At 42.4% G+C, this 10,792-nt stretch overlaps 1 protein-coding gene across 1 annotated transcript in view; it reads left to right on the top strand.

The window, feature by feature from the left end:
* Positions 1-1,340: 1,340 nt before the first annotated feature.
* Positions 1,341-10,792, top strand: part of LOC140455319 (zinc-binding protein A33-like) — a 14,274-nt gene continuing 4,822 nt past the window's right edge. The window contains exons 1-5 of the mRNA XM_072550100.1: positions 1,341-2,297; positions 2,382-2,477; positions 2,571-2,804; positions 8,148-8,170; positions 9,917-10,032. Coding sequence (XP_072406201.1) covers positions 1,887-2,297; positions 2,382-2,477; positions 2,571-2,804; positions 8,148-8,170; positions 9,917-10,032 — 880 coding nt within the window. The 5' untranslated portion in view covers positions 1,341-1,886. The remainder of the gene's footprint in view (positions 2,298-2,381; positions 2,478-2,570; positions 2,805-8,147; positions 8,171-9,916; positions 10,033-10,792) is intronic.

Raw genomic sequence — 10,792 nt, 5'->3', positions numbered from 1 at the left:
CAATTGGATAGAAAACTGGCTAACCGGTCGAAGGCAGAGAGTAGTGGTAGATGGTAAATATTCAGCCTGGAGCCCAGTTACAAGTGGAGTTCCGCAGGGATCAGTTCTGGGTCCTCTGCTGTTTGTAATTTTTATTAATGACTTAGATGAGGGAGTCGAAGGGTGGGTCAGTATATTTGCAGATGATACGAAGATAGGTGGAGTTGTAGACAGTGAGGAGGGCTGTTGTCGGCTGCAGAGGGACTTAGATATGATGCAGAGCTGGGCTGAGGAGTGGCAGGTGGAGTTCAACCCTGCCAAGTGTGAGGTTGTCCATTTTGGAAGAACAAATAAGAATGCGGAATACAGGGTTAATGATAGGGTTCTTAGTCAGGTGGAGGAACAGAGGGATCTTGGGGTCTATGTACGTAGATCTTTGAAGGTTGCCACTCAGGTGGATAGAGTTTGTAAGAAGGCCTATGGAGTATTATCGTTCATTAGCAGAGGGATTAAATTCAAGAGTCGTGAAGTGATGTTGCAGCTGTACAGGACTTTGGTTAGGCCACAGTTGGAGTACTGTGTGCAGTTCTGGTCGCCTCACTTTAGGAAAGATGTGGAAGCTTTGGAGAGGGTGCAGAGAAGATTTACCAGGATGTTGCCTGGAATGGAGAGTAGGTCGTACGAGGGTAGGTTGAGAGTTCTCGGCCTTTTCTCGTTGGAACGGCGAAGGATGAGGGGTGACTTGATAGAGGTTTATAAGATGATCAGAGGAATAGATAGAGTAGACAGTCAGAAACTTTTTCCCCGGGTACAACAGCGTGTTACAAGGGGACATAAATTTAAGGTGAAGGGTGGAAGATATAGGGGAGATGTCAGGGGTGGGTTCTTCACCCAGAGAGTGGTGGGGGCATGGAATGCGCTGCCCGTGGGAGTGGTAGAGTCAGAATCATTGGCGACCTTTAAGCGGCATTTGGATAGGTACATGGATGGGTGCTTAATCTAGTTTAGAAGTTCGGCACAACATCGTGGGCCGAAGGGCCTGTTCTGTGCTGTATTGTTCTATGTTCTATGTTCTATTTCTAAAGCAAACAAATCACATATCTCCAGGTTCTCGTCCAACACGTTTATTTGGAAGCACTAGCTTTCAAGCGCTGCTACTTCATCACGTAGCTCCACACCATGTCCACAGTAGAAATTCATAAAATGTTACACAAATTGACTACTTGCATCTACTGCCTACAGATTGTGCGCCTTTTGAACAAAATAGAATGTATCTGCAATTGTAATTCTGTAAATGCAAATTCACTCCACGTTCACATGCGTGCATGTGAAGGACAGAGACGGAGAGTGTGTGTGTTTGCGTGGTGCATGTTTTGGTAGAGTGTGATTTGGAGGAGCCGGTGTTGGACTTGGGTGGACAAGGTAAAAAAAAAATCAGATGATGAAGAAGCAGCGTATCGAAAGCCAGTGCTTTCAAATAAACCTGCTGTTGTAGGATTTTTAACTTTGGTAGAGCGTGTGCGTGAGTGTGACAGAGTCTCAGCCTATGAGAGGGTGTGTGCGTGGGTGTGAGTATGGGAGCGTACGTGTGTAAGAGGGTCTGCGTGTGTATGTGAATTTGTATGGTGTCTGTGTGTGAGAGTGTATAGTGTAGTGGGGTCACCTGTGGTATGATATGAACCCAAGGTCCCGATTGAGACCATCCCTAGAGGGCACTACCGTAGCGCTGGAGTATCGAAGTTGAAAGCGGTTTGAATCAGGAAGTAAAAACAACGACTGCAGATCCTTTATTCCTGATGAAGGGCTTTTGCCCGAAACGTCGATTTCGAAGCTACTTGGATGCTGCCTGAACTGCTGTGCTCTTCCAGCACCACTAATCCTTGAATCAGGAAGTGCTGAGAGTGAACATGGCTTCCAGACAGCAGCTCCTGAGTTTCACCGAAGAGGCAATTTGTCCCATTTGTCTGGATTTCTTCACCGATCCGGTAATCCTGGATTGTGGACACAACTTCTGTCGCTCCTGTATCACCCAGAGTTGGGAAAAGAAGGAGATAAACTCCTGTCCGGAATGTAGGCAGGGGTTTCCGGAAAGAAACCTCAGGGGAAATCGGGCCTTAGCGAATCTGGCCGAGAAAGCTCGAAAATTAAAGCTGGATCCGAAAGAGAAGGAAAGAAAACCCCACTGTGAGGAACATCAGGAAGATCTGAAACTGTTTTGTGAAACTGACAAGAAATTGGTCTGTCTGATTTGTAGAGATTCGCGGGAACACAGAGAGCACCGCTTCATCCCGGTTAAAGAAGCTGTTGAACATTATAGGGTAAAGAGAGAGTGAGTTATTTCAACACATTTCCGTGCTTTGATACTTCCTTTCGGTATTTTTTTCTCTTTCTCTCAATTCCAGGATCAGCTGAAATCTTCCTTAGATTCTCTCACTGAGAAGAAATCGGCGGTTCTACAAGCGGAACTGACCCAGAAACGGAAGATTTCCGAAGTGAGGGTGAGCTCTCCCTGTGCTGATTTTCTGGGATCTGGGTTAGTTTTGTTCCCTTTATCGCGGGACATTAATGAGGTTTCACATTTCATTTGGTAGCAAAAGGCGAGCAGTCTGCAGACCCACATCACATCCGAGTTCACTAAAATGCACCAGATTCTCACTGAGAAAGAGCAGCGTTTACTCAGATATCTCAGGGAAGAAGAGGAGAGGATTGTGGAACCAATGGAGAAAAATCTTGGAGAGATTCAGGAGAATTTAAAATCTGTTGAAGAGAATCTCTTAAAGTTGCAGAGACATATGGAGGAAAAAGACGAGCAGACATTTCTGAAGGTGAGGGAATATATTTTTGGGTCAGTTCAGTCAGCAACAATGTAACTCGCGCTAACGACCAAATTAACATGGCATTTATTGCAGAAATAGAGTCAGAGGTAATCTGAATTTTTGCATGTCCCTGGATAGTTTTGCTGTTGTTAGTGGACTAACCATTCTGACACTGTCTGCAGAATCTGAGGAACACCAGCTACATTTGGGAATGATTTATCCTGATTCTAATATTTGTTTTGTGATTGTATTTATCTTTCCAAATTTAATGTCCTGTTGGAGCTCACATTGTAATCCAGTTTGACTACATGTGGTATGTGTCTCTGTGTAGATCCTTGAGGGCAGTAATTTCTGGATTATTCCCAATCCCAAGTGCTAGTGAGAGTAGTAATAAGGGGCTAGGGCAGGTGAATGCACAGCAAGGGAGCTGCTGTAAGGGGCAGGGATTCATATTTTTGGATCATTGGGACCTCCTTTGTGGTAGTAGTGACCTGTATAAGAAGAGCATGTTGCAGCTGAATTGGAAGGGAGGCAATATCCTGGCATGGAGATTTGCTTGTGCTACTTGAGAGCCTTTAAATGAGTAAGGTGGGGTCAGGTTGGGAATGAAAGAGATAAGTCTGCAACTGGTACAGAAGAGAAGGGGAGCAAGTTAACTAGCCATGGCAGGTAAGGGCACAGCAGAGAATGAGGTAAGACTGATAAATTAAACTGCATTTATTTCACACCAAGAGGCCTAACAGGTAAGGCAAATGAACTGAGGGCATTGTTGGGAATGTGGGACTGGGATATCATAGCTATTACAGAAATGTGGCTCAAGAAGAGGCAGCACTGGCAGCTTAATGTTCACCAGTATAGATGCTGCAGAATGAATGGAAAGGGGGCAAGAGGAAAGGGAGGGTGGCATTTTTACAAAAGGATAATGTTCCAGTTGAACTTAAGAGGATATTCCTGACAATATGTCCAGTGAAGTTATTTGGGTGGAATTGAGGAATAAGAAAGGGACGATCACTTTATGGCAGTTGAGCTGTCAACCTCCGGTAGTCAGCTGGGAAATTGAGAAGCAAATTTGTATGGAGATCAGAGTTACCTGTCGGAATCATAGTGTGGTAATGGTAAGCGATTTAACTTTTCAAACACAGATCAGAACTCCGATAGTATTATTGGCTGGGATGGAGAGGAATTTGTAAAATGTGTACAAGAAAGATTTCTTGTTCAGTATGTGGATGCATCTCCTACAGAAGGAGCAAAATGTGACCTTTCCTTGGGAGTAGGGCAGGGCAAGTGTCTGAGGTGTCAGTTGAGTAGCATTTTGGGCAAGTGAATTTAATTGTATTAGTATTAGTTTTAAAACAGTGATGGAAAAGGAGAGACTGGATCTAAAAGTTAAAGTTTTAAATTGATGGTCTGAGGCAAGAACTTTCAAAAGTTGGTTGGTGGTGGGTATTTACAGGTAAAGGAACCTTTTTGAAAATGGGAAGCCTTCAAAATGAGATAATGAGAGTTCAGAATTACCTATTCTGGTGAAAGGCAAGGCTGGTCGGTGTAGGGAATGCTGGATCACTAGAGAAGTTGAGGTTCTGGTCAAGAAAAAGAAGGAAACAAGCAGGTGTAGACAGCAGACATTGAGTAAATCCCTACAGCGGTAGGAATATACTTATGAGGGAAATCAGGACAAAAAGGACATTAGCTAGCTTTGGCAAATAGCATGTAGAGAAGTAAAAGGATTTCTATAAATATATTAAGGACAAAAGGGTAACTACAGAGAGAAAAATGCCCCTTAAAGATCAGCAAGACCACCGATGTGTGGAGCCACAGAAGCTGGATGAGATTACCAAATGAGTATTTGGTTTTGATGTTTGCTGTGCAGAAGGATGTGGAAGCTGGAGAACGTGGAGAAATAAATAGCAATATCTTGAAAAGCCCCAATTCAGAGAGGAGGAGGTACTGGATGTCTTAAAACACATAAAGGTGGATAAATCCGGGGGACCATATCAGGTGTACCCTAGAACTTTGTAGGTGGTCAGGGACTGATCATTGGCCCCCTTGCTGACTTATCTGTATCATTGATAGCCACAGATGAGGTCATAGTCATAGAGATTCATAGACATAGAGTCATACAGCACAGAAACATGCCCTTCTGTCCAACTTGTCCATGCTGACCAAGTTTCCGAAACCGAACTAGTTACACATGTCTGCGGTTGGCCCATGTCCATCTAAATCTTTCCTAATCATATGCCTGTCCAAAGTGGCTCTATTTTGGGATTCAACAATAAATGATATTCCTTTCCAGTTGGGTTTCCTGAATTATTACATCTTCCATACTTTTATACTCCTTGTGCTTAGCTCTGTTATCTTCCTTTTCTTCCACCGATGCCCTTTGTCTGCTGTCTGCCCCATCATTAGCCTCTCTTTCTGAGAAAGATGGAAATTCAAGCTAGCAGTAATGAGACAGGCCGAAGCTGAGGTACGTTGCCAAATTAATTGTTCCTTTAGAATGCTGAAGGGTTGTCCTGTTGCAATCTTAATGAATATATTGGAAATGCGGTAATTGTCCTCAGCACTAGCCCTCAGGCAGTTTCTCCCTTTCTCCAAAAGTGCTTCACTGATCAATCTTCAATGCTCAAATAAAGCTACTCCACTGACAGCTGTAACATGAAGGGATGCTGGGAGCTGTCAGAAAAATATTTGGGGTCTCATAAGACTGGAGGTTGGCCAGTGTTGTGCTACTGTTTAAGAAAGGTGGTACGACAAAGTGAGGGAACTGTAGACTGGTGAGCCTGACATCAGTGGAGAGGGACAGGGTGTTTGAAAAGGCAAGGACAGATTGAAGATAAACATTCCTGATGAAGAGCTTATGCTGAAACATTGACTCTTCTGCTCCTTGGATGCTGCCTGACCTGTTGTGCTTTTTGAGGGCCACACTTATTGACTCCAATCTCCCGCATCTGCAGTCTTCGCTTTCTCCTAGTCGCCGATTAAGGGTAGTTAACATGGCTTTGTGCATGGGAAATCATGTCTCATTAACATAAAGAAGTTAGTGTTGAAGTTTATGAAGAAGTGATGAAGAGGTTGATGAGGGCAGAGAGATGGAAGTGATGTAAATGGACTTCAGTAAAGTGGTTGACAAGGTTCTGCATGGTACACTAGCTAACAGGGTTAGATCACATGGAATACTAGGAGAACTAGCCAATTGAGTACAAAATTGGCTCAAAGGTAGGAGACCAAAGGTGGAGGGCTGCTTTTCTGTCTAGAGGCCTGTGAAGGGCAATGTGCCACAAGGATCGGTGCTGGGTCCACTGCTTTATGTCATCTATATAAATGATTTGGATGTGAGCATAGGAGGTATCAAAGGTAAGTTTGCAGATAGCACCAACATTGATGGTGCAGTGGACAGTGAAGAAGGATATGTCAAAGAGCAGTAGGATTTTGATGAAGGAATGGCAGATGGAGTTTAATCTAGAAAAATGTGAGATGCTACATTTTTGTAGGGCAAATTAGGGCAGGATTTATATGCTTAATGGTAAGGTCCTGGGGAGGGTTTCTGAACAAAGAGACCTTGGAGTGCAGGTTCATAGTTCATTGAAAGTGAAATCACAGATTGATAAGATAGTGAAGAATGTGTTTGGTATGCTGTCCTGTGTTCATTGATGCATTGAATATAGGAGTTGGACACTCTTGTGGTTCTACAGAACATCTTTTAGGCCAGTGTTGGAACAGTGCATTTAATTCTGGTCTGTCTGCAACAGGAAACATTTTGTTAAACTTGAAAGGGTTCAGAAAAGTTTGACAAGGATTTTGCCAGGGTGGTGGGTTTGAGCTGCTGGGTGAGGCTGCATAGGCTGGGGCTGTTTTCTCTGGAGCAACGGAGGCTAAGGCTGATCTTAGAAGTTTATTTAAAAAATGAGTGACACGAGTAGGGTGAATAGCCAAGTGTAGGATGGTCTAAAATGACAGAGCATAGAATTAAGGAGAGATGGGAAAGATTTAAAAGGGAACTTAGAGGCAACCTTTTCAAGCAGAGCGTGGTGTTTGTATAGAATGAGCTGTCAGAGGAAGTGATGGAGGCTGGAACAATAACTAAATTTCAAGGCATCTGGATGGGTATCCAAATAGAGGGAAATGGGCCAAATGCTGGCAAGTGTGACTGGATTAGGATATCTGGTTGGTAAGGACGAGTGAGACCAAAGGGTCTGTTTCCATGCTGTACAACTCTATGACTCTATGACATACCTTCATTGAAGGGGACATCGAGTATCAGGATAGATAAGTTATGCTGCTGCTTTATAGAACTTTAGTTAGGCCACAATTGGAATATTTCATATCGTTCTGTTCATCACACTAATAAAAGGACGTGAATATTTTGAAAATGGTACAAGAAAGGTTTAGCAGGTATGGGGGATTTTAGCTATGAAAAAAGGTTGGAAAGACTGGGTTTGTTTTCACTGGAACACTGGAGGTTGAGGGGTGACCTGGTAAAAATTTATAAGATTGGCATGGATAGAGTGGAATGTATTCAGCTTTTTAGCAGGGTGGAGGGGCTAATTACTCAGGGACACAGGTTCAAGGTATGAGTGGGGATGTTTAAAAAGTGGGTGAAGTAAGTTTTTCACATAAATGGTGGTGAGTGTCTGGAACACGTTACCAGAGGAGGTGGTGGAAGCAGACACAACAGCAGCATTCAAGAAACAGCTGGATGAATATATTGAATAGGAAGGGAATTTTGGGACACAGATACTGTAAGTGAAGACAGTTTTAATATGAAAGGGCCAAATGTGTTGGTGCAGGCTTGGAGAGCCAAAGGGCCTGTTCCTGTGCTACATTCTTCTTTGGGAGCACCAAAAAAAAATTCTGCTCCAATTGATTTTTAAGAGGAAATCTTTCTATCTAAGACTTCATGCTGGCAGCAGGAACTCAAGCTTCCAGCTCCAGCAACCAGCAAAAACCTGCACAACTAACTGAAAGCAAAACCGAAATCCTCCGGAGCTGTTTGAGCCTGATCCTGCTCACTCTTGATTCATTTGTCTTACTAAAACACAGCCAGGCAGAACTCAAAGCTGCATATCAACTGCCTGTCTGAAGGAGAGATTTCAATACTATTGTGACAACATCCCTCTGCAAGAGAAACAGGACAGCACACATTTCTCAAAGGCACAATATTGTCACAGGGACTAATGTTGAGTTCCAGGGTATTTTGCTGCTCCTCAATCTTGTTTCCAAAATGTATTATTTTACACTTTCATGTTGTGTCTGCTCATTTCAGCTGGGGAACTTGGGGATATAAATAGTAATGTCTGTCTCCTTCTGAAATCTGTTACATAACTTTCACTCATTGTGTTTAATTTGTTTCAGGAGGAAGCTTGTTCGGATACAAGGTAGGACATGCTCTGTACTGAAACACAGCCTTGTACATTCATTTCTTGGTTGTTGCCACAGTATTCATTTTCTATTCTTCAGGCAGCCAAAACTTGACTGATTGATTACGTGTGCTTATGTAATAACATACTTCTTCACAATTTTATTATATATAATTAATGTACAATATTGTGTTTCATGGCAAGGTATAAGGTAAAGAAAATACAAACGTTCCATGATATGAATTAATCACTGTCTCACAGAGACCGCTTGGATTACTTTGCTTTTTCTATAGACTCAGAGAGTCACATGGTCCATGTGTCCAGTAAATGGCATTCTTGCCTCTGCATGGGTCCTGTTTTTAATGCAGGATGGCTTGCTCACACCATAAGATAACCTCACTCTTTAACCCCAACAATCACAGCAACAAAATTGTGTGTTTTTGAGAGACTTTATAGTAATACAAGGTCTCAACCATTAAAAAGGAGTGTTAGAAAACATTCAGGTAGATATTGAGAGTTGTGACTGAGCTAATTTAAAGGATTGTCTTAAATAAACAAAGAGAAGTGGAGAAACTGTGCAAGGGAATTCTGGATTTGCATGTCTCAACAGTCAAGGGCACTGCCGTAGGTAGTGCAGCAACTCACATTAGGAAGGACCCAGAAGCAAGAATAGAGCAACACAGGAATCCATGAGTTTTTTTTTGCAAACACAGTAATTGATTAGATATGAAGGTTTTGGATGGTTTCAGCCATTGCCTTATAGGCTGAATGTTTATCGTTTCCTGCTTTATGTTTTGTTTTGGTAACTGAAAAGTGGTATAAATTCAGGCTGATGATTAATGTAGGTTTTTGTGCATCTTAAAGGAGAGAAAATAGAGTTAGAGACACAGATGGGCAGCACCATGGCTTAGTGGTTAGCACTACTGCCTCAAAGCACCAGGGACCTGGGTTTGATTCCCACCTTGGGCGACTGTCTGTGGAGTTTGCACATTTTCCCCATGTCAGTGTAGGTTTCTGCCCACAGTCCAATGACTTGCAGGTTAGGTGAATTGGCTATGCTAAATTACCCATAGTGTTAGGTGCATTAGTCAGGGGTAAATATATGATAGGGGAATAGGTCTGGTTGGGTTACTTTTTGGAGGGTCAGTGTGGACTTGTTGGTTCAAATGGCCTGTTTCCATACTGTAGGGAATCTAATCTAATCTAGATGTTTAGTGTGAAATTCTAAAGCTTGAGGTAAAGCTCTTACAATAACTTTCCCGATTATGAATTCAGTTGCATATAGACCAAGGGAACTCCAAGGCCCTAGATTAGTTCAAGCTCATCTAACAACAATAATCCAGTTGGAAAGTCAACCACCAAATGGGGAGTGACTAAAATCAGAGATGCCCAAGACAGTGGTAAACAAAAGAAAGCAGGATTCAAAGAGGGTTGTCAAAACCACTTATTACAGAGTTGGACATTTGGCTTTTCAATGGTTTCATCCTTCTTGCTTTGTTCCACAAGCTCTGACTACAATACGGCAAATAAATGTTTAGCATCTCCTATGGTGTGTGATATGTTGATAACTAATCTGGGCATTCCTTCTTGACACAGGATTTTGATTTAAGAGTTATTTTTTGCTTAGTTACAGAATCAAGATTAACATGTCACTTTCTGCACATTTGCTGTATGATACAAAAATGCTGAATTTTTGACAATTTGATTGTTTAAATCATTCCAATAAATTCAAGATGGTGACATCCTCTCTTTTAATGTTTACAGGATTTATGAGGAAAATCAGGCACTTTCAATAGCTGTTGGAGCACTGTCAATTGGACTGTTCAATGGCCCTTTACAGTACACAGCGTTGAGGGAAATGTTTGACAACATTGACCCTGGTAAAGCTTTTACAATAACTTTCCTGATTATGAATTCAGTTCTGAATAGGACAGAGGTTTCGAGGCCCTAGATTAAATTGAGATAATCTAACAATAATAATCTAATTCTCTCTGCAAACTCAGCATACTATTCTCCCTCCATTGCTCTCCTGAATTCTCTTCTTGCTCTCATTCTATCTGCCCCCATGCCATCTCTTCTCTCAATCTCTCCCTCATTTCCTTCTCTTGTGTACTTGTTTCCAACATGCCTCACCAGCTGTTTTCTCTCCTTCATTCTACCCTTTACCAATCCCTTCTCTTTTTTTAATCCTCGCTCATGATCTTTCTCTGAAACACAGTCCATACAATTGTCTTTATTTTGTTCTCTATGACAGTTCTATTATGTGTGCTGTAATTTAATTTTGTGTCTGGTATCTACAGGGTGAGACACTCTCTCTCTCTCTCTCCCACATACATACTCACACAAAATCACACTCACTCACTCACTCTCTCACACACACATGCTCTCGCTCGCTCACTCACTTTCTCTCTCTGTCTCATACACCACACACACATTCTCTCTCTCACACACACACACAAACTCTCACTCACTCACACACTCATCTGTCCAACTGTCACACACACATGCTCTCGCTCTCACTCGCTTACTCACACACTCATTTACTCACTCTCTCTCTGACTCACACACCACACGCAAACTTTCTCTCTCTCTCACACACACGCACGCACACTCTCTCTCTCTCACTCTCACACTCTCTCT

The sequence above is a fragment of the Chiloscyllium punctatum genome, chromosome 30, assembly GCF_047496795.1.
Source record: "Chiloscyllium punctatum isolate Juve2018m chromosome 30, sChiPun1.3, whole genome shotgun sequence".
Taxonomy (NCBI): domain Eukaryota; kingdom Metazoa; phylum Chordata; class Chondrichthyes; order Orectolobiformes; family Hemiscylliidae; genus Chiloscyllium; species Chiloscyllium punctatum.
This window is presented reverse-complemented; position numbering and strand designations above follow the sequence as displayed.